Genomic DNA, 20,883 nt, shown 5'->3' on the forward strand with positions numbered 1-20,883 from the left:
TTTCTGTGGTCCTACAACTTTAAATAAAATCTCCTAAAATCCTACATGATTTTCGTCCTGCGACTAGACAGTCATTTCAAATTCTTTATGTGTGCGCAGTTCCTTTGAACAAGTTTTTGGCATCTGACAGATATACAGGATATGTTTTTCGAAAATTTCGATTTCGAGGCCACGAAGAACAAGAATGCAACAAATTGTTTTGTTCGATGCACTCTGCTCGGTGCACGAAATATTTCATATAATAGTTGGCGTAATTCAAAATGATGGAGAATGATATTTATTTTTGTGATTTTGCAGAATTTTATTAATGGATGGGATGATGTATGACTTATATTGAACATTAAGATCGTGGGAATATAAAGTATGCTAAATTTTTCAGCAACTATTATTTAAATTGTGGGTTTTGTCATGCAATACAAAAACACTTGTCTGATGCACACAGGTTTAACAAAACATATCTGATATTACATAATGCATTTGATCGGTTGTCAACTGCAGTACAGTTACATATAAGACCCAATTTTAAACACACGAGAGTGTTATTTAGTCACTTTTTCACCATGAAAACGAGTACTATGTGTTAATCCTAATTATTCAATATTAAAAAATATAACGTATATTAATAATGTAGTTAGACAAAAGTATTGTGTATTACTCGGTAAACCTTTTGGTGATTGTTTTTTTTTCTATGCAGAATACATCTGCACATTGGTATGTTATAAATTGCAATATCTTAATTTTTGGCATATAACATAGAATTAATTGATATTCTAACATTGTAAAAATGAATGATTCAGATGCTAATTAAAATTGAATGTATATTAACAAATATTATCTCCTTTATTATTTTTAAAATGTTCATATTATTTTTAAAAGTTATTATTAACAACTTTTAGAAAATTCGACATTTTGATGCCACAAAAATGTTCCTGTTAGAAAACCATGTTGTTACAATTATTACCCTGATTTACATGGTGTTCATCAGACATTTGCAAATTATATTATGGAATAATAAAAAAAATCCCTGACAGATTCGTTTAAAATATTACCGAACTAAAAATATTGGTCAATTTCTATATTGTGTTTATTAAAATAATTATGGTAAAATAAGGACTTTACAAAAATACCAGCTAGTTAAAAACGTTATTTTTTTAATATACAGAAAAACAGTACTTTTTTTAATATGCCAATGTAACGATGATCGTAGGTATTATATATCATCCTTTTTAATGCTTTTTACAAAGATTTTTTTATTGCATTGAAACTTTAAATGTCTTCTAGTAATATTTAGATTTAAGAGAAAAGAAACTTCTCATTAAGATACTAATGAATTATCATTCACAATATATACAGTATTTATTTAAATATTATTAATGAAATTTTCAAGAAATTTTATAATAACACTAGTGCAAAAAAGTGATTTTTTATACAGTGAAATTAATTAAAACAATTAAAAAATTAAAACAATTAAATTAATTAAAATATTTTAAATAGTAGATATTACTACTTTTTCAATACAACGATGATCGTATAAATTATATTTTTTAATTCTTTTTAATAATGTTTTACTAGTGATTTCTTATTAAAGTATTATTCATATTTCATTTTTTTTCTATTTCATAATTTTATTAATTTATACTTAAAAATCTTAAATTTCTTCTAAATAATAATATTTGATCAAATGATCGATTTGCAGTATATGGAATTTACTACAATTTTTATGATGATGATACAATAATAGAATTTTGCAGTAAAGCATGCTAAAAAGCGAGATATTTTTATAAGCAGTAAAATTGATTAAAAATATTTTTTTATACTAATTTATCCGATGTGATGATAATATATAACTACCATATTTTTTTGTATTTTTAGTATAATTTTTTGGTATGTTCATTCTCATTATTCCATTATTTTAAAAGTTTATTTATATATCTATTGATTTTACTAATATTAAATTTTTTTTTAATAATAATCCAAACAATGTTATAGTGTATTTGGACTATAGATCTAGTATTTTTCCTTCTGTAAGCAAAAATCATTGATGGTAGGCACCACATTTGTTCGGACAGTATATCTCATTTTAATACCGCAATCGAGCAATGATTAGGGTCAAATCTCATACTTCTCACCTTCGTTTCTTGTATTATTATATTCGAGTTAGGATCGGAATGCTCGGAATTAACCTACCTCAAAGCATTATCGCAGGGCGATCTTAAGAGTACACAAATTAATTTATTATTAATTTATAACACAGATTTTTTGATAATTAAAGTTATATTGGTAACTATAAAATATCTCTGATTCAAAATGAACATTAAATCTAGTTAGCAATCTTCATCGAAAACTAAATTACAGATTTTACTGAATTGTTTAATTAAAGTTAATAATAATTTGTACTACATTTTAAAGATCAGAAAAGGTCGAATATGTACTACATTGTAAAGATCGAATTTTGTTCGAATTTTTTATTACTTTAAACAACATATACACAAATTAATTTATAACATCGTATTTTGTTGCTAATTGATATCATTATTGACAACTATAAAATATCTCTGCTTCAAAATAAATATCAAATTTAATAATCAATTATTAATCGTTATCGTGAACTAAATTATTGATTTTTCTGAACTGTTTAAATAAAGGTAATAATAAATTGCATTATATATTTTAGAAATTAGAACAGCTGTCTCAATTTGTGTTTAGATTTTTTGTTACTTTTATCGATATTTATACAAATTAATTCATTATTAATTCATAACACAATATTTTCTTGATATTTAATATTATGTCTAATGACTATAAAATATCTCTGATTCAAATAATGAATAGTAAAGTAATGATTGAATTTAATTTGCGAAAAAAAATTAATAAGTTTTTTATCAACTTTTTAAATTAAAGTTAATAATAATTTTAGTATACATTTTAAATATTGGAACTTAATTAAAATTAGTATTTTACTTTTTAAAGATTATAACTGCTAGTGCGATTTATATTTAATTTTTGTATTACTTAAACGTTATTTACACCAATTAATTTATTATTGATATTGATAATACAGAATTGTTTTGGTAGCTCGAATTATATTTAATTTTTGTATTACTTAACCGTTATTCACACTAATTAATTTATTATTGATAATGATAATATAGAATTATCTTGTTGATTAAATACTTTTGAACGATTTATTACGAATCAAAATAAATATTAAATTTAATAAGCGCAATCGTCATTGCGAACTAAATTATAGAATTTTAGCTGATTAATTAAAGTTAATAATAATTTGTATCATAGAATTTGCAAATTGAAATGACCTGGATTTGTTTTTAAATTTTCATTGTATTTGAAATGATATTTACTACCAAAAGTCTTTTTAAAATTTACAAATATCTGGCTATATAGAATTACCATTGAATTCAAAACCTTATATTACAATAGAAATATCCACAATTTCTAATGTATCTCTGAAAAAAATATTGTTCGTAAGTTATGTAAGGAAATAAATATAATTACTTCTAAGTTAACTGTTTATAACTGTTAAAAATCTTACGAATCTATAAAAATAAAATTTGTAGAATATTTTTCACAAATACATTAAGAAAGACGTAGTAAATAATTTAAAGAATATAAAATTGTGTTTCAGTAAATATACATAATTTGATAGTAACTGAACAAATGCAAAATAGTTTACAAATCTATTTTATTTATTATATCTATTTCTTTTAAAATTTACAAATATCTGGCTATAGAATTACCATTGAATTCAAAACCTTATATTACAATAGAAATATCCACAATTTCTAATGTATCTCTGTAAAAAAAAATATTGTTTATGAGTTATGTAAGAAAATAAATATAATTACATCTAAGCTAACTGTTAATAATTTTTAGAATCAATAAAAATAAAATTTGTAGAATATTTTTCACAAATACATTAAGAAAGACGTAGTAAATAATTTAAAGAATATAAATTTGTGTTTCAGTAAATATACATAATTTGATAGTAACTGAACAAATGCAAATATTTTACAAAGCTATAAACATTTTTTTCAGTGTATAAATTTGTGTTTCAGTAAATATACATAATTTGATAGTAACTGAACAAATGCAAATATTTTACAAAGCCATAAACATTTTTTTTAAAAAAGGTAATTGTCTTAAAATATTACTGGATATTATTAAATAATGCTATTAGTAGTAGGTAAATTGATCACTAATTTATCAGTTTAATAATTGTATACAGTGAATTTTTGCCCATAATCCGCAGACACAATATACTAAAAATAAATAAAATAAAATAATTAAATAGATAGATAAATAAAAAAAATAATAGTAAATGAAATAGAAATAAAATTGTAAATTTCAGAAATGATAGATATTAATAAGACGGCCAATTTTAATTACAGGTAAAACATAATATTATTCTTTCTTAAGACATTTTTTAAATGTTACTATTAAAAAAGCAATTACCTACTAGTTTGTTTCAGATTTTACAAAAGGTATTAGTAAATCTATTTCGTATCACCTTTTATACGGTGGTCAGAAATTGTTTCCTTGTATCTTCCTTCGTCGCGCACCTTTTCGCATCCAGCTCGCCCTCTCATCCCGCTAAGACATTTTTGTGGCGCCTACCGTGAATTAATTTAATTCGTTTCTTTACTCACGGTGTCTTCTCATCTGTTTCGACTTGCGCAACTTTGGGCCAAACATTCTATTCATAAAAGGTGTTTATTATGTAGGCACTGGTGAAACGATGATAACTATGATATTGTTAATGGATTAAAATAGAAACATATATTAGTTGCAGTTAATACTTCATTCGCAATGTCAGTCATATATGTCTGACCATAAGAAGTTCTACATGAGCCATATATTAATATAGTAGAACGTCGATTAACCGGACTAATAGTTGTCGATCGGCATTAGTATAATCGAAAATCACAATTTAACATATCAACTCATTTATCATATCAATAAGAAATTAACACTTCATTATGTATGTACATACATATTTTCTTCGATTTCATTACATACATATATTAAATTGCACCATTAATCATACAGAAATTCGAATCATAGATATGTGTAGATATGTACATAATTATAAATTGGTCGCAGTTGGTAATCCGGATAATCGCAAATCCGTATAACTAAGTTCCGTATAATCAAGGTTCTACACTATAGCGCCATTTCAGTCATATTATGTGTGACAAAAAATAGTTGTTCCAATAATTTTGACAATTTTTCTGATTCATTAAGTTTCCATGATACATCTTTAACTAAATTATCTAATAAAGTTACTATGACCCATGAGAAATTGTTTCTGATATTGTGACGATGATGATGATTAACGTGTTAATTTTTTAAACAGTTTAGCAATCTAAACTGATTGCGTAATTGATTTGATTAAAATTCACTTCCAAACATTCCATAAATTCTAATTGCAAAATTTATTTCCCACGTACGCGAATTTTTTAAATTTTTATGTTCAATTTATTTTCATTCTCATATGAACCTTGCTGAAATTGTTATTTCTTAAATTAAATATTTAATTTGTGAACTAATAAAGCTAAAGTATATTATTTTATGGATTTGTACTAGTTTTTATAATGCAACTAATATTTGTATGTTTAAAAGTATCAACAATTCATATTTTCAAAATAGTTCTTTAAAAAAAATGTATGAAGCATTGATACAAATATTTTATTGTATTTATATCGGATAAAATTTTACGTAGGCTATTTATTAGATAATTTAAAATTATCTAATTAACTTACCATGGCCTATGTGAAAATTTTGCTATTGATTATTGATATTGTTCAGTAAAATTAATATTTAACAAAATGATTTTATGTAAGTATTTAGATTCGAATATTTTCTGTACGCTGGACAAAATGATTCATACAATAAATTTGCATTATATAACATTCTACAGCTCGATCACAAATTGAATACATACATCATATGCTTTCTATCCATAATCTTCATCATTTTATAAACTAAAAATATCTTAAGTTTTTTGAGTTATTGTTATTCAGATTAATAGTTTTATATTTAATGTTCAATTATAATCACACAGGTATAATACAATAATAGAAAAAATGACTTTATAACAATCTCTAATTTCAAATGGGATTTGGGTACGACTGTGTTGCCTTTTATTTACAATACAATAACTCACCTGTTAGTAGTTGAAATCAAAAGTATCATTCATTTTTAGAATAATTTGTGTTACCTGAGGCACAGGTAAATTTAATAATTTTGTAGTGCTGTACCAACAGGAAATGAAAAATTACATGTAAACATTTAAAAAATTATAATATAAATATAAACTTCTCCTTTGGGAAGTCACTTAAAATTTCAAAATTAATTTTTTTTAGTAACTAAATTTTTGTTTAAATAATAGATTAAATTTTTGTTTTTATAATAGATAAATTTTATTATACATTCTAAAAATTAAAATTGCTAGCTTGATTTGTATTTAGATTTTTATTTTCTATTTTTATTTAGAAAAGTTAATTTATTATTAATTTATTATAATTTTAATATTTTTAACAACAAACAAATTTATTGAATTTATTATAATTTTAAGAATTATGAGTTATTAAACTAAACTGAAGTAGAAAATAGAAAATTTTGAGTTTCACCGGTGCTCGTGCAAAAAATACGATTCAGATCTTAAGAGTACATATACAAATTAATTTATTATTAATTTATAACACAGTATTTTCTATAAAAGTTTTGAGTGTGGTTTAATATGAATACTATCGTTATCGCAAACCACTAAATAGATTTTTTTCAACTGTTACAACTAATAATAAATTGCATTATACATTTTGAAAATTATTTCGATTATTACATCGATTTGTATTTAGATTTTATTTTAAACTATATTAACAAAAATTTAATTTATTATTAATAACGTATTATTTTTAACAACAAATTTATTGAATTTATTATAATTTTGGTTGTATAAACAAGTGCAAAATTATAAGGAGTTATTAATTAAATTAAATTAAAATAGAAAATTTTCGCGTCGCGACGGTACTCGTGCAAAACATACATCTACAAATCACCATACGCATACGTCTCGTAGCCTCGCAGGGCGGTGAGGCTGAGGCTGAGGCTCAACCGGTCGAACGGAGCGGTACGCAGAGCGAACGGCGGACGGCGAACGGCGAACGCACATATCTTCGTAGTTCATGTTCATAGCGTCCTCTGGTCCGCATAGATTCACCGAGCGCACGTAAACGAAAGCGTAGTCGGTCCCTCTCGCACCGTGGCGTACGTCCGACCCCGAAGAACGCCGTTGCCATTGGTCAACGCAGATCTCTCGTTCTTGCATGCTGCGACCCCTTCCTCCTGCAAAGGACGAGCGCGCCAAAATCCTCGTGAGCGAATCAGTTGTACACCGGCCGGCTAGCAGTGACTACGTATTTTGCGCAGAGATCATAACGAGAGCAGTGTGCGTTCCGGTTTTAATTTTAAATTCGTTTTTGTTCGTGTGCATTCATTTTTAAAATACCAAGTCGTATTTTATTTTAATTACAACAGACTTTTATCGCAAATCGATTTTATTGTAATACACGTGTGCTGTGGTTAATGTTAAATAGTGATGTGTTGATCGTTCGTGGCTCGTGTTTAATAGACGATGTCCGCCACACCGGCCGCAGGCGGTGGTGGCGGTACACAACAATCCGCAACAACGCACCATCATTGTTCGGATTGTGGACTGATGTTTGATTCGGCCGCTTCGTTGCAAGTTCATTTGCATTATCATCACGATCCGATGATGTCGCGCGCTTCGTGGGGTCCGCCGCCCTCGAATTCCGGGTCTCCGACAGATCCGGATAATAATAATCACGCGCCTAAAAAAGTTTCGAATGTGATAGCCGCGGCAGACTCTAGTGATAATCAAATGGTGAACGTGAAACAAGAACCGGGATTAGTACCCAAAATTGAACCTCAACAACAGACGCAACAAAATTCTCAACAACAGCCGCAACAACATCAACAACAACACGTGGTTACGTCATATCATACGCCTTACGAAATGCCACCGCATCAACAATATTCTCCAAACTACGGGTACGATGTGTATTACGGTTTAGAAAATCCTTATATGAACCAAGATTTCATGGGCAAACATAGTGCGCAACAAATGCATCAGCAGCAGCAACAGGTTTCGTCGCGCTATCAACCGTATCAGCATAGTCCGCGAGTGAGCTCATCTAGTCCTTCCGGCTCTGCGCCCGGTGGCGTTTGCATACCGTCGCCTTCCCCAGTGCAATGTGATAAATGCGGTATGGTGTGCGATACCGCCGCTCAACTGCAAGAGCACGCACTCTCGCATTCGGATTCGTTTCAATATCCGCCAATGCCGAATGCCAATACGACATCAACCAAAGACAGTTCGAGTGAAATTTTAGATCTGGATTCACACAAAGTTGTATACCCAGCTGTTTTACCATCACTACAAGGACTGCAAGGTATGCAACCGCATTGGCAAGATACGCAACCACCGCAGTCACATCAGTTATATCACCAGGCTGCATTTCCACCGCAATCCGCTTCACAAGATATTAAATTATTTCGAACACCATCGGAGCATGCAATGCAGCCGGGTATGCAACAGGCGTCTCATCCACCACATATGGTAAGCCCGCCGGATTTTCCTACAACAACAACACCGCAGCAACATGATAACGGCGTCGGCGGTTTTCGACCGGCCGGTACCGTACCACAAATTACAAGTTCTCATCCCATAGTTGCGCCTGGTGCTAAGGGACCTGGATGGAAAAGTAATGAGGCTCGTCGACCAAAAACATATAATTGTACTGCGTGCAACAAGTGGTTTACAAGTTCAGGGCATTTGAAACGTCATTATAATACGACATTGCACAAAAATGCTGTTAAAAGCAGTGGCCAGCCGGATCCCGCAAATCTACCTATCAGTGCTCATCACCACCCGGGCCGTGATCCTAATCACCCAACACATCACAAAGGTGGATCAAGTCCGTCTAGAAGGTTACAATCGCAACAACAGAGGAGCCCAGAACCTCAAGCTTTTCCACCACAATCGCAGCAACCATCAAATCCAGGAAGTTACATTCTACCTCATTCGTACGGTTCTTTTACGTTCCCGGGAATACCGCCGGATACAGGACAGCCTCCGCCAGGTGGTGACATGCATCACCAGCAGATCGAGAACAATACCACCTCAACAACAAATCATCTGTCTGGGAGTCCCCCAAACGGGCAAGCAGGTCCCTCCGTCCACAACCTCCTCCCACTTCCGAGGGCCTGCAGATTCACAACTCGTTAACAGTCAACACAACCAACATAATGAGGAACAATCAGTACGCCACATGCCGCAGCAGCCGGCCTGGTGCCACAGGATCAGGACCTGCTCCTGGGCCAGTCAGCGCGCTCGCCCATCTGGTACCGCAACCGCGCCGATCCCCACACACCATTACGCCGGATATTACGGACATGGCGGAGGACCTGGATCAGCAAGTCACTTCCAATCTGCAGTCGGCGGACCAGGGCCAATCCACCACCAACACACCGCTATTCCTGGTTATCCCGCCAGGCAACCGCATCACGAACTCTCACCATATTATTGGTGATACTAATGGCTCTGTGGTGGCTTTGAGGGATCCAGTTGCGGCTCCAACACCACTACAACATCAATACAACCAGCATATGGACTACGACTTTGTAGACCCTCTGCAGCATCCGCCGTTTAGTCCAGCAATACCGGATCAGGAACCATCGACGCCGTCGCCGCAGCAGCTTGTTGTCACATCTTCTGAACCTGATAAGAAGCCCGTAATACATCGTTGCGATGCCTGTGACAAGCAATTCAACAAGGCTTGCTACCTGACTCAGCACAATAAGAGTTTCCATTGCGGGGACAAGCCGTTCAAATGTAGCAGATGCGGCAAAAGATTCAAGAACGACGCTCTTCATGAGGAGCATATTGCTAAACATGCTGGAGACAAGCCTTTTAAATGTGGCGAATGCCCGAAACAGTTCAACCACAAGACCGACCTCCGTAGGCACATGTGCCTACATTCCGGCTCCAAACCGTACGCTTGCCATCTCTGCGGGAAAGGATTCGTTCGAAAGGACCATATGCTCAAACATTGCGACACACATCGCAAGAAATCCAAAGAACCGAATACGGCAAAACGCCCGGCTGCTGTACAGGCCTGACGAAGGCTAAAAATCCTCAGGATGACGAAGCTACTCTGATTACCTATCTAATTCACTACCTCAAATATCGCAAGCAATAATAAATCTACCTCAAGCAACACACGACTTAAATAAAATTGTTAAAAAACACTATAGGAATTAAATACAAAACGGGTACACGTCGCAATTTAGCGGCTTAGATTTCTACATATCACACGATACGTGTATATCTATTGTTATATACATAAATGTTATATTTCTTGTCATCTATAGTTTTATGATTATTTTAATTGTATTATAGGCCTTGCAAAAATTTGTTTGTCAATTTTTGTTGGTTTTATTCAATAGTACGAAATATTATATGAATATATTTTTATTATATTTGTGAATTGACAAGGTTGTGTTAGTTTGTAAGAATTTCAGTTACCAAATATATATACTCGAAATTGTTGATTACGCATTTTTCTCTGCTCATTTATCTTAGAAAATGTCTTATAGAATGATGAATGTATGTTTGAATATTATAAATTCCAATTTCTATTATGTGAAAAGCGTGAGATCGACTTCGGAACATTAATAATGAGGCGATCTGGCGTTTATTTTCATTTTAATATATTATAATAATTTTATGGATTTGTATATACAATTATTTGACATTTATGTTAATGTTTAAAGTAAGAAAATTTTATAGAAATAAATAAGATATGATATTATTACTGTTTATTAATCAAATTATTATTCTGATTTACAGGTATTATTAATGGCAATATTTTTCAAAAGTAAACATTCGCACTTTTCTCTTTTCTTGTATCTCAATTATGATTTGCATTGTATTGGGTTAAATGAAGGGTATTTTTTCCACTCCGTAGCTAATGGAATTTTTAATTAGACAATCAAATTTAATTATGTATGATGCGCGAATTATTCATTTTCAGCATGACAGACTTGGTTATGATTTTGTTATTTTTTTAATTTTGCTGTATGATTAAAACTTAATTATAATTTATTCTAATGGTATTGGTTTCACTGACGTCAAGTTGCACATTAGGCTTTATTTACTGCATTTTCAATAATTAAAATCTGATAATACAATGTTGCAGGTTTATTTTGGGTGATTGGATGCATTAGCATATAAATCGACTTGAAATATATAATGCATTCATTCTTCGACTGGGCATGCGCATAAAATATCTTTTTCATTGATAAATAATCTAAATTGCATATTGAATATTTAATCAAATATTTTATAAATTAAGTATTAATCACTTTATAACATATTACATTTTTATGTTGATTTTAATAATAGATAAATTCATAGTATAATAAAATAAATAAATAGTTATTTATTTTCAAATTTTAAAAAAGATTTGAAATTGTTTAAATGTGTTTATGACATCAATCTTAATTGAAAGGCATTTTTGCTGTAAATACTTAAAATATTAATTTAAGACTTTTTGAAGAATAACAAATATCAATAAGATTAAAAAAATATCTATGAATAGAATAAATATTCATGAATTAATTAAGTAGAGAAATACATATTATAACCGATTTTTATTAATTAAATAATTAATTTGATAAATAGGTGCAATATTTTTGTAAAAACATTATTGAAGCAAAGTCAATATTTGATACTTTGTTATAAAAAAACATTGCATGCTTTAATATAATATCAATTGCACTAATATTAATAATAAGAAAAAGTTATATAAGAAGTTTATTTTTAATTATTTGAGTATGAAAGTTTGAAAGAGATATTTTTTAAATGTTTGAATTTAATTCAAATTTAATTTTTTGTCAAAATTTAATTTTTTTAAATACTAAATGTGGTATAACTAACTAACCAAATTTTTACTAATTTTTTCTTATTATTTCATTATATAATTAAATCGGATTTTGGTCTACTTTTATATAGTTACTATTTTAAATATTTAAAATAGAACAGAATTTAATTTAAGATAAATTTAGCTTATTTTTTTTATTATACTTCTAGATACTGAATGCGTTTAATATTGGAAGAGATATTTTTTAAATGTTTGAGTTTAATTCAAGTTTAATTTTGTGCCAAAATTATTTTTTTATATTAAATGTAGGATAACTAATCAACCAATTTATTTTTACTCATTTCTTTTATTTTTATCATATAATTATATTGGTTTTTGTACTTTGAATTTAAAGGTTTGAATTTAATTCAAGTTTAATTTTTTGTCAAAATTAAATTTTTTTAAATAGTAAATGTAGTATAACTAACTAACCAAATTTTTACTCATTTTTCTTATTCTTTTATTATATAATTATATCGGATTTTGGTCTACTTTTATATAGTTACTATTTTAAATATTTAAAATAGAACAGAATTTAATTTAAGATAAATTTAGCTTAATTTTTATAAATACTTTTAGATACTGAATGCGTTTGGTATTGGAAGAGATATTTTTTAATTTAATTCAAGTTTAATTTTTGTCAAATTAATTTTTTTATATTAAATGTAGGATAACTAACCAACCAAATTATTTTTACTCATTTCTTTTATTTTTTTATTATATAATTATATCGGATTTTGGTCTACTTTTATATAGTTACTATTTAAATATTTAAAATAGAACAGCATTTAATTTAAGATAAATTTAGCTTGTTTATATAAATATGAAATATTTATAAATTCTTGATACTGAATGCATTTGGTATTCAGTTATAGAAGCAGTCGATTTTTATAAATGATTTTGTCTAACAACCTTATTTTTACTAGAATTTTTTTCATATCATTTTGATAATTTCTTCTTAAATTTTTTGTAATATTATTTTATTTTCCACAACATTTCATATTGAATAGGTGAGATATTGTTTAATTTATTTTAAGATACGAATAATTTTAATAAAGTTTAGTTTTTTATAAATTATAGAAAGAATATACTTTTTTGTAAAAATTAATTAACTTAAATCTAAATCTAAATTAAAACGCTAAGTTATAGTATTCGCAAAAAACAAAATCTAAAAATGTTTATATATCCCGACGTTTTAAAGCCTCCTGAATATTCTGACATACCTTAGAAAAAATAGAATACAATTTTTCGTCGACGATGTTGAGAACACGGATCAACCGATTTGAATGATTCAAACAACCTTCGATTTTTCATTGACGGGAGACGTGCTGATTAGTTTTTGGCCGAGGCATGTCCAGCCAATTTGGGCAAAAAGTCCCAAAAATGGTATTTTAGTTTTTGAGAGAACGGAGCGTCTAGTTTGAATGATTCAAAAAATGTTTTATTTATATTGTCTGGTATTATTTATGGGAAGACAGTTCTAGTGGTTACAATAAAAGAAGTAAAATAAAATATCACTTAAATAAAAAGAAGTAAAATAAATTATCACTTGGCGGTCAAAAATGATCATAAAACTTCAAAATATGTTCCAGCAATTTGCCTTAAAGCACGATGCCACGCACTATTTGTTTAACTATTTAACTGATAAAGTTATTTTAAATAATATATATGATATATTCCATAATATATTTCTAATATCATATTTAATTTACAACCAGTCTACAACATTTCGTTTACTCATAGATCCACACAGGTGAGCTCCATGATTATGAGCATTTCTCCGAGCTTTCATCCCCTTGCCGTTCCTGATTTTGTTTCTTTCTCCGGCACGTCATTCTCTCCTCGGCTTCGGCGTTTTTTTCCTTGTCTGCTGAATTTCACTATTTGTCGCTTCGAATAGTTTCCCATGGAATGTTCGTCTCATCTGCTTAGATGCACACAATGTTCTTCTATTCGGAATTATGTACCTTTTGCTTTGCGAGAGCATTTCTATTGAGTTGAGATATTCTACGAGTGTGTATGAATATGTAGGAACGACGCGCTTTATAGCAGTCTAGGGCAATTTGCAAATTGATTCTTGACAATTCGGTAAATGTTATTACTTTTATATACATATCGAGTGTTTATTAAAATTTTATATAAATTAAAGAATAAATATTTGTTGGATAGGCAGTGATTTTTAGTTATATTTGCATTAAATTCTGAGCTTACAATCTTCCTAAACATTTTTTTATTGGAATTGTAATATAATTTTTATACATCTCAGACAGCCAGAAGTGCCTGGTATGAGAGATTGTACAAAATATCTATACAATAGTATATATTTTTATTTTCTACATATATATGTATGTAATATGATCATTATTATATGTATAGAATATGGTCATTACTTAAATTATTAAAAAAAAATTTCTTGCACGTCAATATCGATTAATAGATGTTTTAAATTTTCATATTTTAGAATGTTCTAGTGATTGTAACACATTCTTGAGAAAACTATATAAATCAAATGTAAATGTTTAGATGATTAATTTGTGCAATATTGATCAAACTCATTATAATATCCTAATGTTTAATAATAGTTTTGAACATGTTATTTATTGAGTTTTATAATAAATGACAAACTAGTGGTGCATAGAATCGTGCCATATTTGCTGAAACTTTCCGTATCGTTATTTAATTTTTGAAATGTTTTTAATAAATTAAATTTTTCTGGGAATTATGAGTTTATTAAAAATATTGATTTTTTACGCGTTTTTTGAATAATTCAAATCGCACGGTCTGTTTTCTCGAAAAATTAATTGCCATTTTTGGTACTTTTTGCCCAGTATCTTTGAGACAACTATAATTGATGACATTTAGTAAGATTTATAAGAATTATTTCATTGTCATCAATTTTTAAAATCGAAAAAAATTCTTGAGAGTAAAGGACTTTTTAGTAGGCTTTATTGAAGATTTTACAGGTTTTATAATTGGCTTGACGTGAGAATATCATATTCAGTAATTGTATTAGAAGATTTCTAGTAGTGACTTATTATGACATACTTATTTAGTATTTCTGACAGTATTATTTCTTCATTAATGTCTCGAAAAACAGGATATCATCATATGTTAGATCTGAAGTGAATATCTGATATTACTACTACTTGATACCTAGCTGGTCAAAGTTGTTAGGCTCCATTCTTACTACAGTCAATTCTATATTACGTATTCTACATTTTTTATATTTGTTAAGAAATTATTGTTTATAACTATAATAAATTAAACATTCGAAAGTAATGTTTACTAAATGATGGAAGTTGATCTAATTTTTATTAATTTTATTTGCTGTTTATTGTAAAATTAAAAAAGTAGTTATAAGTTCAAACAATTTTAAAAATAATTAGGAAACAAGTTTAAAAATAATTAGAAAAAAATTCGTGGAAATATCTTGAAAAATTTACATGTTTTGGAATGTACATGTTTACTATTTTGCAGAAAATGGAACCGGGATTTTTTTTACCATGAACAAAATGCTAGTACTTTAATTTACACTAATAAATTAATGTAATTATTACATGTTTAATAATTTAATTTAGGTCAGTCAAATTGATATTTACGATCAACTTCACAAATCTAACTCCGAGCAAAGTACTTCCTAATTTTTTTATCCGCAACCCTTCTAGGCCGGCGGTTTAAATACTTTATTAAGTTTAATTTTGCGTATACAGCTGGAACTTTAACATCAAAGATCGATTCACAGAGAAATTGATCAAGAATCAAAGTTCTTATTAAAAGGCTTAGTAACGCTTCAGGCGAACTGAATCGAAGACGTGATTCAATTAAAAAGAATACCTTTGATATACGTTACTCAGAAATGGGCGATGGACGAAATTTTGAAAGTAAAACAAATAACTTTGTAATAAATTTGTAATTGTCTAAGAGATATAATTTTATAATATACCTATACAATATACATACATATATACTTATATAAGTTCAATGCGTAGGTTAATATCTTATATAAGGAAGTAATGAATTAGAGTGCACGGTAACAACTATCACTAATTGCAATACTCGCAGTTGTAATTGTTTTGAAATAAATTTGTACGTTGTGCAATTCTGAAATAATTTGTAAGTTCTATTCTAAATCTATTTTTTTACAAATAAGAGCTTCGAATATAATAAATATTGGTAGTCATTTGACCGCCCAAAATATTTTTTGATAAATTTTTAAAAATGCGTTTGCACTTGAATTGGATATATTTATATAGTTTAAATATTCTTACATCTTTTTATTAATTTACAAGAAGACTACAGAACAGACAAAAACATGTCTGCAAACAAAAAAAAAAAAAAAAAACAAAATAAAAATAGATTAAATGTTTTTGATAATTTAAATCAATGTTATTTTTTCATATCCATATAACTACAAACCGCTTAGAAATGCATTCAGTAAATTTAGTGCTAGAAATAAAAAAAAAATTAAACCTAAATACTAACATCAATAACCTCAGGTTTACTATTCTATGATTTTGATGAAACTTTGCATGGTGATAGAATTGATAGTCAAACTGAGCACCTTAAAATATTATAGGCCTATGAGAATATGTTTGACAAATATGCCGGGCGAATAAGTACTCCTACAGTACATTATATTAGTTTACAGTACATTATATTAATTTAAAGCCAAGCTCCCAAAACATTATTATTAATCTTCATTATAATTAATTTTTGTTCAAGAAGATATGTTACAGCTATTGCAACTAAATAAATAATATTGTTTTTTCAGAAAACAATACTTCCACTTTAAATAGCTTATCTAACTTCCAAATAATTCTTACTCAAGAATGAAGAAGTATTTGAGCAATGATTTGTAATTTATTTTATTTTTGGATAGATTCATTCTGCAGTTTCAATTAATTCATAACAACATATTCCGTGTTTTTTATAAATATTAGGTTGTCAAATATCTCCCTTCCGCTTTTTTGCTCTTAGTTTATAATACAAAAAGGCGGAAGGGAGATATTTGACAACCTTATATATAATACAAAAAATAGGCAAAACTCAATTGTATATTATCATATTTTCATTATGTTATATATTATAATAACACTACTAACTACTTTTTGCTCAAAAATTAAAAAGTAAATTAGCATCAAAATATAATTTACATAAATTTTTTGAAAAGTCATTTTACACTAATCAATCAATAAACTGTTATTGACCAATATACTCATTATGGAAAAGTGACAAAATTTTGCTTATTGACGAATATGTTCGTCATGCGTTTAAACAATGGTCATTTGCTATTTAAATTAAAATTAAAAAAAAATCAAAATCAAAAATATTCTGAAATATCAAGTCGTTTATAATATTTTGTTTTTATGATTGTATGAAATAAGTAGTTGTAACTGGCATTATACCTTAAGACAAGTTGTTTGACCTTTTCGAATTTTGGAAATTTAATAATAGTATTTTCGACTGTTTATTCCAAGAATAATGCATTTTATCTTTTTTCCTTTTTTGTGTAAATCATGTAATATATTACATTATAATCTATATTATATAAACAAAACATTCTATCTCAAAAATAAAGAAAAATTTGTGCATTGAAGCATAGTTTATTACATTTACTATAATTTATTTAAAAGTTATTGCTGTATCCGATTTTTCTTACTCAACATGTTTTCAATTATTATCATACGATTACAATTTTTATATTTATATTTCGATTAATAATTAATTTCATTTTTTTTTCATTTCAGAGCGAAAATACTTGTGAAGCAATTTCAATTACGTCGGAACGAATCGGCAATAATTCAGACTTGAGCGCCGACCGACCTACCTTTCGCCCTCCACTCTCAGGGGAGATATGATTGATGTCAAATCGTAAGTTCTCGAGTACTTTGTGCGCTATAAATTTCTTCAAACTATTTATTTCCGAACGGTGTAACGATTTCGAAATGTGTATCATCATTTGATTTGTTATTGTATTTAATGCCGAGTGTTGGGGTAGTATTTCTTGTGCAAATACCTTGAAAGATTTATATGTTTTGGGCTATTTTTGCAGACAATGGAACCGGGAGTTTTTTACGATTATGAAATATTATTTTTTATTTTGGTGACTTTCTCGCTGTGGAATTTTCATGAAATTAATAAAATCTTTATTTATTTAATTTAAATGATTTAAGCATGTAAATGACTACTATGATTACTTTAACATGCTTCTTATTTAATTTGATGGGATGGTCGTTGACAAAATATATATATATATATATATATATATATATATATATTCCTGAAAGTTATATTTGCAGCCAATCGTCGAAATGTATCATCATTCACTTTTTTTGGATAATACTGTATAAATATCTATAAGAATTTTTAGAAAGTTTAAAATTTAAAATATATTATGGATTAAAATAAAATGAACATTTTGTTCTAATTTCATTTTATTTTAATTCAAGTTCATTTTATTTTAATCTATAATAAATTTGAAATTTAATCTTTTTAAATTTTGTAAAAATTCTTTTAGATACTGTATAAATATCAAAAATTACCGAATGATGACACACATACTGTGTATAAATAAATAGTTCATTATTTATTGTTCGTTTATTTCGACCATTGGCTGCAAATATAACTTTTAAGAATATGTCCCAACGTCGAACAAACAATCTAACTATTACGACTTTTTATTAATTTTATTTATATTTAATTATATTTTTAAATAGCTCAAGCGTTCTATTAAACTCCTCATTTAAAAGCTAGTATATATACCGGATAAAATTTTAATTATAATTTTTGATCAACAATCAAAGTTTTATATTTATATATTTATCATATTTTTCACACGATTTTATGGTGGTACTTGATTTGCCATACATATTATGAAACTATCAAGCATTTTATCATTATAAAATTCTGATTAAATGCGCCGACTTTTGATGAAACTTGCCAACACATTTTAGTACATTTTTTAAGATAACCGGTTCAAAGTCGACCAATTTTTAACATTTTTATTTCATAATTTAACAAATAATCTTGAATCTTAAAACTTGATGCAATTGTATCTTTATTTTTGACTGTGGTCCTAGAAATGTTATTTACGAATACGGTTCTAAAATTTACATGAACAATAATAATAAAAATTAATTAGAATAACCGATAGATGATCACAGTCCAAAGCTCTAGGCAGAACTTAAAAGCTATTTTTTCTAATTTTTGTCAATATAGTTACTATCAATACTATAACTGTTTTAGTTTGAGAAATGTTATTTACGATTACAGTTCCAAAATCTAAATTAATAATTATGATAAAAATTAACCACAATAAGATAGATGATCACAGTTTGACGTAAAGCTCTAGGCTGAACTTAAAAGCTCTTTTTTTCTTATATTTGTCATGACAGTTACTATCAATACTATCATCCTGTTGAGTTCTTGGATATCCTGTATAATAATAAATCAATAAACGGATTTGTTTGACCAGTGGATACGGTTATGCCAGGGTACGATAGTGACAGTCGTCATAACAACTGAATTATACTGATTTTGAGATAGGGTCTAAAGGGAGAAAGATGTAGTATGTTTGTTCGAACAAGTTTCCATTGAAGCATTGAGTCATAGCCCTGAAATGACATGATCTGTAGACCGAATTACTTTTAAAAAGTGAAAAGTAAGTTATTTGTTAGATCACTTTTTTTAAATTTTTTATTGGCCTCCGCTTTACAGCATTTTTAGCCACCTACATTATTCATATTATTTTTCAGCATATTCTATACAATCCTTATATGAATATATTTCTTATACATATATCATACATACTATCTCTTCTTATATTTTAAGCTTCTATTCAATTCTTCTTTCAACTGATTTTCATTATTCTTCTTGTTTCTCAATATGTTCTTCTCATCTTCTAAACGAAACTTCTTTTTTTCCTTCTTACTTCTATTACATTTTTAGGTATTCTACAAACTAACGATTCTTAATCTAATTTAATATTTTATATTTTAATTCTGGTATTGCTGGAGATTCGAATTGAATTCCTCCAACGTGTGAGTCGAGAGCGCTACTGAGTGAGCTATTCCCGCCACTTGTTTATTATTTTGCTGTAAAGTTGAAAATCAATAGTTATTTACCAACAATAGCTTTTTGCCTAGATAATTTAGCTCAATCATAACGATTAATTGCTTTCAAAAGTATTCGTTGGGTACTGTTGAGACAAATTTTATGGGTACAGTTGTGACACGTTTTTCACATATTTTTCGTTTAAACTAAATACTGAAAAGAAAATGAAAGAAAAAAACAGTATAAGAAAAGAAAAGATTTTAAGATCGGCATTATAATCATTATATGTTTCTTTCATATTTATAAATCATTCTCATTTATAATCATATTTTAATCTTGACAAATGGTCATCTATTACTCGTACCTCTAAAACTAATAAGAATCTGCGCTGCACACAATCCTTTATTTTTCGCCAATTGTTTTTTTATCATCACATTTTCCGCCGGTTTTCCGGCATCCTCCCACACATGAAGCATTCGTGTTTTCCCATACCATCCGCAGCCCTTTTATTTTGTCTCCCAAGATTTTTCGTCTCATTCGCGCGACTAGGATCGAAAGGTCGAAGCGAGATGCGGATAATGACACCTGTTCCTTCCATGGGCGCAATTGCGTCTAGGGACAACCTTATCGTTATCAAGATAACTCGATAATTAATCGTGTCTTGATTTAAATTTGGAACACTTTTGATATAAATGGTGATCTAAAAATATCGCTAAGTGTTCATTTATTGTTCTGGAATTTGTTGAAAAAGTTCAAGGTGGTTATTATGCTTGAGCACTCTTAATTCAAATGATTCAACCTTTTTGGAAAT

General features: G+C 28.4%; 1 protein-coding gene across 1 annotated transcript; it reads left to right on the forward strand.

Annotated features, from left to right (window-relative positions):
• The first annotated feature begins 7,586 nt into the window (after positions 1-7,586).
• Positions 7,587-10,602, forward strand: LOC113367549. The gene is made up of 2 exons (XM_026609148.1): positions 7,587-9,301; positions 9,361-10,602. The coding sequence occupies exons 1-2, from the start codon at positions 7,652-7,654 to the stop codon at positions 10,216-10,218; spliced, it is 2,508 nt and encodes an 835-aa protein (XP_026464933.1). The 5' UTR covers positions 7,587-7,651; the 3' UTR covers positions 10,219-10,602.
• The last annotated feature ends 10,281 nt before the right edge of the window (positions 10,603-20,883 follow it).

The sequence above is a fragment of the Ctenocephalides felis genome, unplaced genomic scaffold (assembly GCF_003426905.1).
Source record: "Ctenocephalides felis isolate EL2017-DRISC unplaced genomic scaffold, ASM342690v1 CF-g0.4_SCAFFOLD_01170, whole genome shotgun sequence".
Taxonomy (NCBI): domain Eukaryota; kingdom Metazoa; phylum Arthropoda; class Insecta; order Siphonaptera; family Pulicidae; genus Ctenocephalides; species Ctenocephalides felis.

Excerpts from the sequence above, each read along its gene's own strand:
- LOC113367549 (XM_026609148.1), top strand. The coding sequence starts at position 7,652 with ATGTCCGCCACACCGGCCGCAGGCGGTGGTGGCGGTACACAACAATCC. Across the intron at positions 9,302-9,360 it reads ACCTCCTCCCACTTCCGAGG|TACGCCACATGCCGCAGCAG; the intron begins GCCTGCAGATTC and ends AGGAACAATCAG.